Source organism: Bos indicus x Bos taurus, chromosome 3, assembly GCF_003369695.1.
Source record: "Bos indicus x Bos taurus breed Angus x Brahman F1 hybrid chromosome 3, Bos_hybrid_MaternalHap_v2.0, whole genome shotgun sequence".
In the NCBI taxonomy this organism is placed as follows: domain Eukaryota; kingdom Metazoa; phylum Chordata; class Mammalia; order Artiodactyla; family Bovidae; genus Bos; species Bos indicus x Bos taurus.
In genome coordinates, this window is record NC_040078.1 from 21,250,078 (window position 1) to 21,265,060 (window position 14,983).

Here is a 14,983-nt window from a genome sequence, read left to right on the forward strand (position 1 = left end):
GGCATTTAAGGGAACCTAGGCACAACACAGCGCAAACAAGTGGTCTGCACCAAGTTTTGCAAAACGGGAAAGAAGAAACTGGAGCCCAAGAGAGGGACTTAAAGCAAAAGAGAATGGTATTAAGATTTTTTTTAAAAAAGCAAGTCAGTACTCCATAGCTGTGCCCAAGTAAATACTGGCATTTCCCTTTCTCTAAGATGTTCCAAATATATACCACTCTGGTCTGTCACACTCACCTCTCCTCCCCTCCTGCCCCTCAACATTTATGCAGTTACACATCACACACTGTTTTATAATATTGTCATTATGTATGTATTTATTTGTCAACATTTTGGTGTTTCAGATTTACATACACTTCCATATCTATCAACCTAAAAACTCTCTCAGAAGTTATAATTAAACATTTTAAAATTACTTTAGTGAGAGTCTCACCTTTCCTACTCTACCTACTTCAACCAATATAGTCGACCAGCTAAAAACAACTCAGGCCTTATTGGTTAACTTTCTTAAACAGGGTGCCGCCTCAAACCCACACACCCTAAGGATCAACATGTTCTGTTCCCCTTTTTGTTCTGGGGGTTGGTCCTGTGGGTGTGTGTTTTCCAGTAGTCTTGATGCCTGATTCTTGAGCTTGCTTAGTAGTGCAGTTGGGTTGTAACTTGTTAGCCTTAGGGTGTCAACCCAGTTAGGGTGTGCAAGAGCAAGTAAGAAGGATCCTTCACAGCAGTGAACAGCCATCTTCTTGCTAAGAGGGTAGGATCTCTATATATTCTAATGCTTCTTGTTTACTTCCCCATCTCAATCTTGGGAACACTGTCTTCCTCTTTCTAGCACAAGAAATGAGGTAATAATCTCCTGATTCTCCAACCCATGGGGAGGAACTCAGGAATCAAAGAAAAGGGAGAAGAATTCCTATATCTGTGCACACAAGTCTTTCTTACTGCATCTCTGAAAAATTTCTCAGGAGTCAGCTCCTAAGGCACCTCACGGCCAGCTAGGGAAAAACCCATCTGACAGAGAGCCAAATAACACAGGATGAAGAGTCAGGGTTTCTTTTAGCCTGAACATACAGTGTGCTAACGATCCTTCTGTCTTTTCTTCCTTTTCTTACCTATTTCTAAACAGTTTAGGGGGAAAAACTTTTCAAAGACTGCAGAATGGTTCCTTCAAACAGAAACACAGCCATCTCTCCCTGACACTTTCCCTCTGACGAATGACAACTTTCCTTTTAACTAACTTGAAGGCTGTGAGGAGTGTGGGCAGCAGATTTAGAGGTGTACCTCTGATTTAGTAAGTTGGAAAGGGGACGAAGACGAGAGAGTTAAAATAACTCAGGGAAGAGATGACTAGAGTGAAGCTTTTTTTTTTTTTTTAATTACTTTCCTGGAGAAGCAGGGAGTGAGATACTCAGAGCCCAAAGAACACACTTTAACGAAGAGATAATGAGGTAACTGGGAGAACATAAAGTGTTCCCTAACTCTGCAGATCAGGGACTGAAGAGATGACGGGATAAGCGGCAGGATGTGGACACGCCCGTACTGTACCGGTCCAGAGAACAGAGAGAACCGAGTGGAGGACGCAGGGGCAGAGGCACACGGACCGGAGCCCCCGGCCTCCAGCTCAGGGGCCTAGAAAGGGAGTGGGGGATGGCCAATCAGTCCCACATATTCGCTTTGCTGTGGCCGCTGAAGAGTGGTTAAAATTTTGTGACAAGTTCTCTTTTCCTTCCCACACAGCCGGGATTTTTTTATGGGGGGAGCGGGGAGAAGGAGGGGGTTGTTTGTTGATTTTTGAGAGATGCGGGGCAAGAGAAGGACAAAGAGGATCTTCCTCAACAGTAACGACTGCACTCCCTGTCCTCCGCCCCATCCTAAAGTATTCTTGGAGCTCTGGGATTGTTTTTCACACGACTTGCGATTTGTGAGCCGGGAATAAACAGTCGCCTCTAAATTAATTACATTGGCTGAGGTTAGGCACGAAATTCCATCATAAGCACATTTTCTTTTTACCTCAAAATATAGCTCCCACTCCAAAAGCATCCGCACCCTCCCTTCTAAGACCACTGGCCTCGGATAGATTTTGGGGTCAGCGAAGCATTCCTTGCTTGAGCACATGGGAAGCCGCCCCATAGCCCCTCCGCCCCCTCCTCCCAGCCCTGCAGCGATGCACAACAACCATTTTCCCCGCCAGGAGCACACTGTGTCCACGCGCTGCTGCGACCTCGCTGATTGGTAGGGCTCCTGGTAAACAAGGAGCGGGCAGCCAATGGGAGAGCTGTGCACGAGGGGAGCACGAGCCTCCAGGCCAGAGCTCGCATGGACCTGCCTGCCGGGCTACTATATAAAGCAGTTTCCGGCTCTCAGTTGCAAACTATCGTTTCGTCTTCTGAGGTGGAACGCTTTAAGCCTGCCCGCCGAGAGCCGGAGCTTTCCTCCAGCTGTTAGAAAGAAAGAGCTTATTTTTCTCTTGCAATCTCTTGATATAACTCGCGACTTACATTTTTGGGTGGACGTGTTTTCGAAAATTTAGTAGAGAATTGAGAAGTGAAAAAGTTTTAACTTACAGCAAAGGGTCCTTTGAGAGTTTTGTTTTGTCCTCATTTTTAACTGTTAAGCAAATCCAGCCCAACATGGTGATGTTCAAGAAGATCAAGTCTTTCGAGGTAGTCTTTAACGACCCCGAAAAGGTGTACGGCAGTGGGGAGAAGGTGGCTGGCCGGGTGATAGTGGAAGTGTGTGAAGTCACTCGAGTCAAAGCTGTCAGGATCCTGGCTTGCGGAGTGGCCAAAGTCCTGTGGATGCAGGGATCCCAGCAGTGCAAGCAGACGTTGGACTACTTACGCTACGAAGACACGCTTCTCCTGGACGACCAACCAGCTGGTAAGTGACCCAACTGTTTGCTGGAGGTTGAAAGCGGATTCAAGAAGAGAATTGATACGGATAAAGCCCACACTGTAGATCCTAAGTTGCTCGGGTTGTGGGGTTTGAATTTTGTGTGGCTTCTTTTATCTTTTTTAGCTTTAACTTGCAAACCCCCACCCCACCCCCAAAAAAGGGTGATTTGTGCAACTTCTCAGGGTGCTGTGTTCTGCGGGTGATCCTGAGGAATGTTGACTTAGTTATTGAAAGGTTTTTATGTCTTAATAAATTGCTTGTTCTTTGCTTCTTGTTTGAGATGTTGATAGGTTGAGCCCTTCAGGACTGCAGGGCTTTGCAACTTTTTGCTCAGCGAATGCATCAGTATCTCATTTAAGAACATAAGGGGTTCTGCATTACTCTTGCACGCTGCCCAAGAATTCCTTATTGCACAGATGGATTTTAAGTGTAACAAGAGACCTAGAAGCTTTTCCTTTTTCTCTCCCTTCAGGTGAGAATGAGATGGTGATCTTGAGACCTGGAAACAAATATGAATACAAGTTCGGCTTTGAGCTTCCTCAGGGGTAGGTTATGAATTAAATGCATCTGTGATCTTATCTGTCTGTAAAAATCTTCCCCTCTTTTGATCAGTTACTCTTCTTGGAGAGCATTTTTAAATTGTTTCCTTTTTCTTGATAAAGGCCTCTGGGAACATCTTTCAAAGGAAAATATGGGTGTGTGGACTACTGGGTGAAGGCTTTTCTTGATCGTCCCAGCCAGCCAACTCAAGAGACAAAGAAAAACTTTGAAGTGATGGATCTAGTGGATGTCAATACTCCTGATTTACTGGTGAGATTCATTTTAAGAGTTTATTCTTCTGGGTTTCAGAGATAAGTAGTTAGGTTTTTAGGGCATTAAAGTGAAGCCTGTCAGGGAATCAAGTCCTTAAGTCATCAAGGTGGGAGAGAAAACCACCTACTTTAAGCAGTGGAAAGAGAAGCAGAGAAAGGATCTCTAGAGATTCTTAAAACGTCTTTTTCCACTTCATTCTACATAGGAACCTGTGTCAGCTAAAAAGGAGAAGAAAGTTTCCTGCATGTTCATACCTGATGGGCGGGTGTCTGTCTCTGCACGAATTGACAGAAAAGGATTCTGTGAAGGTAAAAATCTAGTGCTTAAAATGAGAGACTCTTAAAACAGGAACTGTGGGTTTGGGAGTAAGGGCAGGAGCCAGGAACAGGTTAAAAGTCATGGACTGCACTGAGCATCAGTTTTCATCTTTCTCATTGCCAGGTGATGAGATTAACATCCATGCTGATTTTGAAAATACGTGTTCCCGCATCGTGATCCCCAAAGCTGCCATTGTAGCCCGCCACACTTATCTTGCCAATGGCCAAACCAAGGTGCTGACGCAGAAGTTGTCATCAGTCAGAGGCAATCATATTATCTCCGGAACCTGTGCATCATGGCGTGGCAAGAGCCTTCGGGTGCAGAAAATCAGGCCTTCTATCTTGGGCTGCAATATCCTGCGAGTTGAATACTCCTTACTGGTGAGTGGATGGGTGGGGTTGGAGAGAGAAATTGTTCATTTGTCAAAACGATAGTGGTGTTTCTCCAGGTTTCTAGCCTAACAAACTGATGTCTTCCTTTCTAGATCTACGTTAGCGTCCCTGGCTCCAAGAAAGTCATTCTTGACCTGCCCCTGGTTATTGGCAGCAGGTCAGGCCTCAGCAGCCGGACGTCCAGCATGGCCAGCCAAACCAGCTCTGAGATGAGTTGGGTAGACCTTAACATCCCAGATACCCTAGAAGGTGAGCCAGACACATGATATTTTTTTCCCCTCTGGCCTGGGTGGGTTTGTAAAATTGTGGTTAGGCTTCTCTTGGCTGGGCTTCTTATTATCTCCATGCTTTATCTCTCTAGCTCCTCCTTGCTATATGGATAGCATTGCTGAAGATCACCGGTTGGAGAGCCCCACTACTCCTCTGCTAGAGGACACAGATGGTTCTCAAGACAGCCCTATTTTTATGTATGCTCCTGAGTTCAGGTTCATGCCACCACCTACTTATTCTGAGGTGAGAATTGTCATTTACCACTACATTTGTCCTAAGCCTTTTATAAGAAGTTAACTTCTCAGGATTTCCAGACTGGATTGTTGTGTTTTTTCTTACGCAAGCTAAAATACTCTTTTTCTTTTCTTCCTCCCAGGTTGATCCCTCCGTCCTGAACAACAATGTGCAGTGAGCATATGGAAGAAAAGAAGCAGTTGTACCTACCTGTTTCTCTTCATCTCTCTTCCTGGACTCTTTAATTTTTTAGAGACTCAACAGTCTCCACAGTGGGGTACAGGTCCACCCCAGCCTCTTGACTCTCCAGTGTGGGAGGTGATCAGCAGGCAATCTCCTGGGCCTTAAAGGGTGCGCACTCGTCCTCAGCCAGCGAGATGATGTGATACAGAGTTTTTTGCTAGATGGGTTTAAAAACACATTAGAAAAAAAACTAAGGCCCATCCCATTTTCTTGAATCTCTTTGAAAATTGAGGCATTTTCAGTAGTTTTGAGTAAGGGGTAGAAATGGCATCCTGGAATGGTGTTCCCACGGTTGAATGGAGGGGATTATATAATAGAGATATTGTTATAACAATAGATCTTGAACCTCTGCCATGTGGAGGAGAGCCAATTTAGCAAACTAAGAAAGTGAAAAGAAAAAATGGTCATGGCCAAAACTTTGGGAAAAGGATGTTCTTAAAATCATTGTTCCCCATTGTTTGTACACTTACAGAAAAAGAAAAGCCCTCCAGAATTGATTGGGTTTGGACTTTTGAGCAAGCTTCCCATGCGAATTAAAGGGGAGGAGCTCTTAAGTTTCATTGTTCAGAAAGTAGTTTTAATCAGTCATAAGGCAGTAGTAACTGTGCCCCACCAGAGGTCTTAAAAGCCATTTTTAGAGCTTGTTGCACTGTGTTCTCCTGTTGGCAAACATTTTTATGTGGGAGAATTTTTTTTTTTCACGTGACTCCTTGGAATTGATTCTGAGGCGATGTCCTTAGCACTTTAGTTTGTGTCAAATTTGGGTTTTCCTTTCTCAGATGTAAGCTAAAACTGGTCTACTATGTCTCTAGGGGTAAGCACAATGACAGGGAAAAAAAAGTGTTACTGCTTTTGAGACTTTGTCGCAGTGTACGGAATTCTGCAGTTCTGACACTGATTACGTAAGGGTTGCTGCTATCAGCCTTGCCCACTGTGACTTCTCCAAACCCAAGGAGGAACCCTAGATAAAATGCCCCAACACTGTGATGAGAGCATCCAGATGTTGCCATGAGAAACCAGAAGGCAGATCTTCACAGAAGCCCCAAGGGCTCACTCCTGCCCAGTGTTAGGAGACAGGGTTGTTGACAGCTCCTGTCTCACTGCAGCCTCTAGCACTTGGTCAGTCACTCTCCGCCTTAGCACTTTGTTCACTGTCCTGTGTCAGAGCTCTGAGCTCGCTCTACCCTTTTCTGAAAAAGTATGTGGGCTGAAGGTGGTTTCATTTTTTGTTTTTTAATTGTATATCTTTTTGTATGAGAAAAACTATATTTTGTACTTAACCAGATATATTTTTCACCCCAGCTGGGGGTATTCTTTGTAAAAAAAAAAAAAGAAATAAAATAAAAATAAAGTTTTTTTAATGGCAAAAAAATGTTTCTCTTCTTGTCTGTAAGATAAATTGAAGTTATTAGAAAGAAAATGTGCCTAAAGGAGCTTTCCCCCTTACTTCACAATTCAGATTGTTGAAAACCCTATAGAGAAACCATTTCTTATTGATCCTAAAGACTGTAGTCAGAATGGGGGTTCGGAGGGTGAGGAGGGAAGGAATTTGAGCTATGCTGTCTTTTGTCCAATTCTGGGGTCTTCTGGTGGTCTGACCTAGTTTTCTACATCTTTAGTTAATCATTACTAAATTTCTTCAACTTTGGAGTATATAAAGCTTTTTTGGTTTGTTTGTTTAATGAGCTCCTGAAATACAGAGAAATGAATTTTGTAAGGGCATTTGGGAGGAAAGTGTTATGGTACTTTTATTTCTTATTTTGATTTCATCATAGTTTCTTGGAAGTAAAAACATGGTTTATATGTAGGAAGACATAATATAGGACTAAAGAATTTTTACAATTATAAATATCAAGTTTTTTGAAGACAGATACCATTTTTTTTTAATCTCTGCAGCTCCTAGAACAATTCCTATCCAGGCACATGATCATAACTCAGTAAATGTTTGCTGAACATTCAAATCCACCTTCCTCTTTAGGGTATGCTTTACAGTTCCTGTTACTTCTTTGTAGAGTAATAACAGATTGATACCACAACTCCACCTCTAATTGAAATTATTATTATTCCTAAAGGAGTGACTTACAGTGATAAACCCTGAGATGGCAGAGGTTAACATACTTTCTGATTTCTGTTACATTTAAACTTCTGCAGACAAATCTAGTCTTAGCCTTTATTAGGAGAGGGGGGTTGGCTTTTCTGTGGATCTCCACATAGTAATTCCCAACTTCAGACTCCTAAAAGTTAATTAAAAATGAAAGTGTTAGTTCAGTTGTGTCTGACTCTTACGACCCCATGGGCTGTAGCCCACCAGGGTCCTCTGTCTGGAATTCTCCAGGCAAGAATATTGGAGTGGGTATCGCTTCCTGACCCAGGGATCAAACCTGGGCTCTGCATTGCAGGCAGATTCTTTACTATCTGAGCCAACAGGGTTCATAAAATCAATGTAAATTGAATAGAAAGTGGGATTGAAAAGATTCTTTTCCAGTTCAGTCTTTGTGTCTAGCTTTCATTCTCAGTAGTTCTTTTGCGCCTCCTGTTTTTTCTTTATCAAGGCAACAGGTTCTAGCTCTGTTGCCATGGTGACTGTCACCTTCACTCTCACCTTTGCCTCCTCCATTTCTTACCTGTTCACGAATTTAGGGCCTCCTCCCTCTTTCAAATCTGTGACCAGATTTGAAACCAGGTCAAAGTTGATGGAAAAGTTTTTCTGGAGCTTGTTTTCCAGGGACTGGAGGGGTGGGGCAAGGACAAGAGCTGGCCAGAGGGCAGGACAAAAAGAAGGGGAGACCGTGGAGCACACAACTCTGGTTGTTTGTGTACACAGCCGGGCTACTGGAGTGTGATACAAGAAGGGGATAGAGAGGGTAGATAACTTACAGCCAAGGTCTGATAGAGACTTGAGCCTTGAAGGGCCAGAACATATGCATCCCCTCCTGATAGCATAATAGCTCAAATCCAACACAGTCCAACAGAACTTCTATAATGATGGAAAGGTGGTACATTTGTACTAATACAGTAGGCATTATTCACACAGGACAAGTGAGCTCTGAAATGTGTGGCTGCTTTTACTGACAAACTGAGTTTTTATTTTTGTTTGTTTTAAATTTAGTTAGCTCCATGTGACTAGTGACTGGCACAGAAAAATCTGAGGAAGGAAGGAAGCAGCTATAGCTGTTCACCCAGAGGAAATACATCCCTCCCTTAAAGCACAAAAGTCTCTACTGGACTTCCTTTTGACTTTGATACACAACTCCTACCTCACCTCAGGATATCTGCATATGGGCTCACTTAAGTAGTCTTCCTTGGGTCCTAGCCAGCTATTTCTCCATTTAAGTGGGTGGATATTTTGGGTCTTCCTTTCCCATACTCTTCTCATATGTCTATTAATTTTTAAGGAACTATAACCTACACATATACCCATTAAAGGAGATCCAGTTCTTAGTATCATTTATTCATCAGGTCTAATCTGGTATAGGAAGATTTAAAAGAAGACAGAAAGAAAACTATCTAAAGAGAGAAAATAGCTAGAGAAAGTAAAATTAGTAAGAAAAGAACTGATACTTCTACAATCAGGATCTTGGACCATCTTGATAACTCTGAACAGACTGGAAAAAACAAAGATACAATTTGGGAGGGAAAGTATGGAGAAGATTTGACCAAACACTTGGTCAATTAAAAAAAAAAAAAAAAGCTAAAGGTTATGAGGTGGGCTGAAGAAGTGACTTTTGCCCAGTTTTTCCACTACTATATAGACCTTTTCCTAGAATTCCTTCCATGGACTATCTCTAGGTGACAGAATTCGTAAGATGGATAAGGAAAATGTTTTGCCGACCCTCCAGTGGCCCAGCCCTTGTCTCAAGCGTCCTGAACTCAGTAGTTCTAGAGTGAAAAAAAAACAAAGCAACTTTTCTCCCAGTCTCTATTCTGTCTCTATATCCACTTCCATTTCCTAAGCTGAAAAACTCCCTGTCAGAGATATCTACAGATCCAGGGCTGTGGTCCTGGCCCAATAGGTGAGTCTATAGCCTAGAAGAAGTTCAAGATCAGCCTTCTTATACTATTAAGGAGAAATAGTATAGTGTGGTAATTAAGCACATGTACCCTGGAGTCAAGCTATCTAAATTCAAATCCTACTTCCAAGACTTAACAGACTGTATGACCTTGCAATTTGTTTAACCTGTGCTACAGTTTATCTGTAAAATGGAAAAGAATAACAGTACCTACCTTAGAAGATTGCTGTAAGGATTTTAAAAACCTATGGGAAGTGTTTCAACAATGGCAAACAAGTGCTTTTTTAAAATTTTAAATATTTATTTATTTTTGGCTGTGCTGGGTCTTCATTCTTCCCATGGACTTTCTCTAATTGCCGAGAGCAGGACCTACTCTCTAGCTCTGGTGCCGGGCTTCTCATTGTGGTGGCTTCTCTTGTAGAGCATGAACTTTAGGCGCACGGGCTTCCATAGTTTCAGCTTGTGGGCTCTAGAGTTAGGGTTCAGTGGTTGTGGCAAACAGGCTTAGTTGCCCTAAGGAAGATGTGGAATCTTCCTGCACCAGAGATCAAACCTGTGTTCCCTGCATTGGCAGGTGGATTCCTATCCACTGTACTACCAGGAAAGTCTGGAAACAAGTGCTCATTTTCTAAGATATCGCGAAGGCATATTCACCACCACCACCTTGATTAGCTCAGTCCCAGGCATGTCCCCAGAACTGTCTTCCTCTGACCTGTCATAAATAACCATTCTCTCTGTTCCTCTGAATTCCCTTCCTGTGTTGGGGGAACAAAGGAGTCTGAGAAGAGGTCGGGGTACAGAAGCTGACTCCACCTTAGTTAATTCTGTGGTGGGAGAAAGGTGGCCCATTACTGGGACTCCCGACCACCGGGCCAGGACAGGCCCTCTGCACAGCCCCATGGTATAGTTCTTTCGTACTCCTGCGTGCTTCACAGGCCTCTGGAGTAACTCTGTTACTCCACCTTCTGGAAATAAGTTAATTGAGCTCTCAACTTTTCAGTACTGTGGGGTTGCCAGAGTCGGAAACGACTCAGTAACTAAACAACAACAAACTTTTCAGTACACAATTTCAGGGGAAAGATTCCCACCATTTGAAGTGATAAACTGAGAAACAGAGAGTGATGGATATACAGTGTGACACTACAAAGAACTCTCAAGACTCCTCATTTGAAGGTATTGCATTTCATTTGATTTATTTCCCTAAGGTAAATGCATGACTGAGTAGCACAAAAACCAGTGGAGGTGAGCTCCACTGATGAAGCCCAATTTAGCCAATTTAGGCTATTCCTGTCTTGTCTTGACACTTCCCTTGGTGTGACCCTGCTGTGTCCCCTAGGGAGCCTGTTATGTAAGGAGAAAAGAATAGACAGGCTCTGAAGGCTGGGGTTTTTCTGACTACCAATTGGTTGGTCATCTTCAGGTAATAGAGTGATGGGAGGAGGAAGAGGAGAGGCAGAACATGGGGATGTAACTGTGAAACCCACAGGCTTTGAGCCCTGAGATGTCACTCAGGGTCCATTCTTATTCCTTGTTGAGTGATGGAGCTGCTCACCACCTCTCCAAGTCAATCAAACAGTCAGTAAACAAGTTCTTGGAAATGTCTGGCTGGGTACCTAGCTCAGATATTTTTAACCTCTTGGATAGATGGACAGAGGAAGGATTTCAGTTGCTAGGAGGAGAGGTGGGGTTCAGGACTGTGAGAACTGTGTTTCCCTTGTATGGTTCTGTGGCTAGACCCCTCCCTCTCTAGCCCACCTGTCTATATTCCAACTTCCTCCTTCGCCTATCCAGGCTCACAGTTTCCTTCCTTCCTTCGTCTCCTGTTCTCCCGTTTCTGTTTCATCTTTCATCTTCCAGCTCTGAGGAATCTTTGATTTCTGTTTCAGATCCCAATATGTTTTTAGCTCCATATCCCTGAAGATCAGGGGAAAGGTGGTTGGGTGGTAACCAAAGGCTCCTTGGCTTTTGCTGGAGAAAATGTTGCCTGCCACTGGGTACCCAAAGGCTTCTCTTTAGTTCCACTTCCCGAGCTGTCCTGTAGGAGAGCTCCATTCTCTCCTGCAGCCTCATGAACCATACTGCCCCCAGCTCTTGGGGACAGAATTGGAGGTCTTGGAAGGCCAAGTTTGGGCCACACATACCTTTGGAAAGTAGGAGAAATGTTGGTAGAGGTCAGAGGCAGCAAACCATGGGCCCATGGGTGGAATCAGCTTGCAAGCATTTAGACATTTCTTCAGTTTCTTCTTAAATATCAATATTTGAATTAGTAGTAAACATTAAACACCCTGGAGGAGGGCATGGCAACCCACTCCAGTATTCTTGCCTGGAGAATCCCCATGGACAGAGGAGCCTGGCGGGCTACAGTTCAAGGGGTCACAAAGAGATGGGACACAACTGAGCGACTAAGTACAGCAAAAACATTAAACAATCAGATGTCAGTAAAATCTACTGTCTGGCTCCCCCTAAAAAGTAACCATCTTTGGTAACACTGAGACCACATTCCTTGATGGCATCAACCCGCTAGAGCTAAAAAAGTTAGGCAGACTCATATTTACCAGTTCTCGCCATCCCCTATTGCATTCCACTCACCTGCTTCACTTCTTTATACCCTCGTCTGGTGTTAAGGTTTGTCTTAGGTTGTTACCTCTGGTCTAAGTAGGGCTTCTCTAGTATTTCCTCTGAAGGACCCCTAAGATTACAGAGACTGAATTTCCCCCCTGCCCCCAGGGTTCCAGAACCATCCAAAGTAACCTGTCCCAAGCCAGAAATGTCTTTGAAGTATCTGTTTTATGTTTAAAAACTACAAGTTTTGATTTATACGGCATAATATATTTGTGTAGTTTTAGTATAAGAATAGTGTATCTTCCCCCACCAAATCTTAAAAGTAAAATTGACATTCTGGAAGATGTGCCATGTGTAGTCTGAGGCTCCAAGTATATTCACCATATCACCCATTGGTAAACTAATTTCAGTAGCATGATGCTAAAGACAAGAGGCAAAAAGAGACATGGAAAGAAAGACGTGGTTAGAGAGTCAGAAAAGAAAAGGGATCTGAAAGACAATGAGTTGGAGGGATAAGTTGCTTTCTGGCTCTTAGCCACCCCTCCTGACCTAGCCCAGCCCAGCTCCTGAGAAGTTTGTAGACATCCCTGATAGCTCTGGACAGGTGTAGAGTGGTGGCTCAGGGTGAAAACCTAGTGTCAAAACAGGGGCCAAGCATGGGAGAGCTGAGGGGCCAAGACCAGCCAAGTATGGTCAGACAGGAAACATTGTCCAGGGGCCAAGGAAGAGGCTTGCAGACAGGAAGTGGAGGGCTGAGAAAAGGACTGGTCAGCATTTGTCCTTTCTCTCACTGAGCCCATCTTTGTTTCACATCCTCTTACCACCCTTGCCCAAGAAAAAATGAGGCAAAGAGTTACCTTGACCTCCTTAGAGGTAGGAATTTCTTCTCCAGAATGGCTGTTTCTCTGGCCATAGAAGAATATAAGGAGGATGAGCACTAGGACTCCTTTCCCCGTCCACACGGGATGTCATCTATTCTCTCCAAGACAGGAAATATCCCAGATCTGTGTCCCTGACTCAGCTTAGTTTGTTTCCTCCACTCCTTTGGTGGCAAAGACAGGTCTAACCTCCCTCCTATTCTAGCACTATTAATGCTGTTGTTGTTGTGGTTTAGTCGTTAAGTCATGTCCAGCTCTTTGCAAACCCATAGACTGTAGCCCGCTAGGCTCCTCTTTCCATGGGATTTCCCATGTAAGAACACTGGAGTGGCTTGCCATTTCCTTCTCCAGGGGATCTTCTAGACCCAGGGATTGAACTCACGTCTCCTGTGTTAGCAGTCAGATTCGGTACTTCGGAGCCACCAAGGAAGTCCACTATTAATGCTACCCTGAGTGTAACAGAGATGTTAGAGACACAATTTGGATATTTTTCCTTGTCCATTTTATACTAAGGGAAAAGGAATTACAGGGTGGAGAAGATTCAAGGAGAGGCAGGGGTCCAAGTTTTGGGAACCCCTAGTCCACAACTGAGAATCCCAGGAGGAGGAGAAGTTTGAGAATGGACAACAGTCCCAGAGTCAGAGGTCACTGGGGCACACCACCCCCTGCATTGGTCAGGACTGGGTTGAGGAATCCCTGGATTCCTTTCCCAAAAGTCTTGGTGCCTAGGCTGCTCACACTTAGCCTCTCAGGTCCTACAGTTAGGATTGGATCACTCTCTTTCCACTGACTCCCATTAGAGTTGCAGAGGGAACCTCCTTTCCCTCCAGAATACAAAACGGCAAATTAAGTCCTATTGGGGATAAGGCAAAGTCCTTTTTGAGGTGATTCTAAGAAACTAGAACTTCTTATTTCCAGCTTTCTAGTCCCAAATGACCTTGGGGAAAAAGTAAGTCTCAGTAGGGGAAAGGTCAGTGAAGAAGAGGTCACCACTGTTCTGTCAGGATTAGCTAAACGAGTTATTTCTGTTTAGCTCATTTCTCCTCTTTATCCTCTGGCCAGACATACTACGTGAAGGGGATAGAGGAGACCTGCCCCATAGGCCCCTTCCTCAGTCAGAAATTCCCTAGGAGTCTCCTTGAGTCCTGGCTTGCTGGTTGTGACCTTGAACCCTTCTTCCTTGCTAGTTAATGGAATTGCTGATCCTCTGGCTATTTGGGCTGAAGCAGTTTCGTAGAAAGGACTGCTAGATGCCTGAGGTATCTTTAGCATGTCCAGCTGAAAATGAGGTGGGGAAACCCAGCGGATGGAATGAGTTCAGCAAAAGTTGGACACATCTTCACCTTTGTTCTCAGGAACATTTATGTGGATTCTTGCAATGGATCAACAACGACTTGAAAGATTCCTTGTGGATGTCTAAATTCTGCTTCATACATGAAGAATTTGAGACTCATAGACTGGATATGACTTCCCCAAGGGCACAAAGCTATGAAATGGAGAAACTAGGACCACAAATCAGTGCTTTGCCCAGTTGAAACAGCAGCTTTCCCCCTTGGCTTAGTTCTTAAACTAGCCTACGCCTACAAGCCACCCTTCCTTCCTTTCAAAGTTCAACAGCAATAAAAATGAATTGAGGGGACTTCCCTGGCGGGCCAGTGGTTAAGACTTCTCCTTCCATTGTGGGGGTGGCTGCTGGGCTTGATCCCTGGTCGGGGAGCTAAGATCTCAGATGCCTGGTGGCCAAAAAATAAAACAGAAGCTATATTGTAACAAATTCAATACAGACTTTTAAAAAATGGTCCATATTTTTTAAAAAAGTCTTTAAAAAATGAATTGAGGAAAATATGTGTCTTTTTCTCACCAAATCATGGGTGTTCTGGGCATCCAATATTTGAGCCTCTAATTTTCTTCAGTTTCCACTCCCTATCTTCTAAACTGCATGTTGCATCTCCCATTCAGCACTCCTTCAAATCACCTGAGTCCCTGAGCCTAAACCTGCAGACCCCGATCTCAAGCTTCCAGCCCAAGGTGGGAGGGGAACAATAGGCTATGGCATATAGGGTGGGGAAGGATACGATTCTTGCCCAAGAATCTACCCTGCCTGCGGCCTACGTCATGGGCATGGGAATAATCTGTTCAACACAAGCAAATACATAATACAGGGCTGAGCAAGAACAGTGTGGGGTCTCTCTAAGTGTTTGTAAGCAATGTCTTGACCTCAGCCCTTTCAGATGATCCTCCAGAGGACTAGCAGCCCCCCATGACATGAACTGAGCCTTAGGCTTCAGCTTCAGCCTGCCCAACAGAGCCTATGGAAAGTAGGGGAAAGGTCAATGGAAACAGTTTAGCTCATTCCTGGAACCATTCCG

The 14,983-nt window shown here is 44.0% G+C and overlaps 1 protein-coding gene across 1 annotated transcript; it reads left to right on the forward strand.

The window, feature by feature from the left end:
- The first annotated feature begins 2,352 nt into the window (after positions 1-2,352).
- On the forward strand, positions 2,353-6,536 carry TXNIP (thioredoxin interacting protein). The gene is made up of 8 exons (XM_027535076.1): positions 2,353-2,879; positions 3,367-3,439; positions 3,557-3,704; positions 3,913-4,015; positions 4,149-4,405; positions 4,510-4,666; positions 4,779-4,930; positions 5,064-6,536. Exons 1-8 carry the CDS (start codon positions 2,630-2,632, stop codon positions 5,097-5,099), a joined length of 1,176 nt encoding a protein of 391 aa, XP_027390877.1. The 5' UTR covers positions 2,353-2,629; the 3' UTR covers positions 5,100-6,536.
- The last annotated feature ends 8,447 nt before the right edge of the window (positions 6,537-14,983 follow it).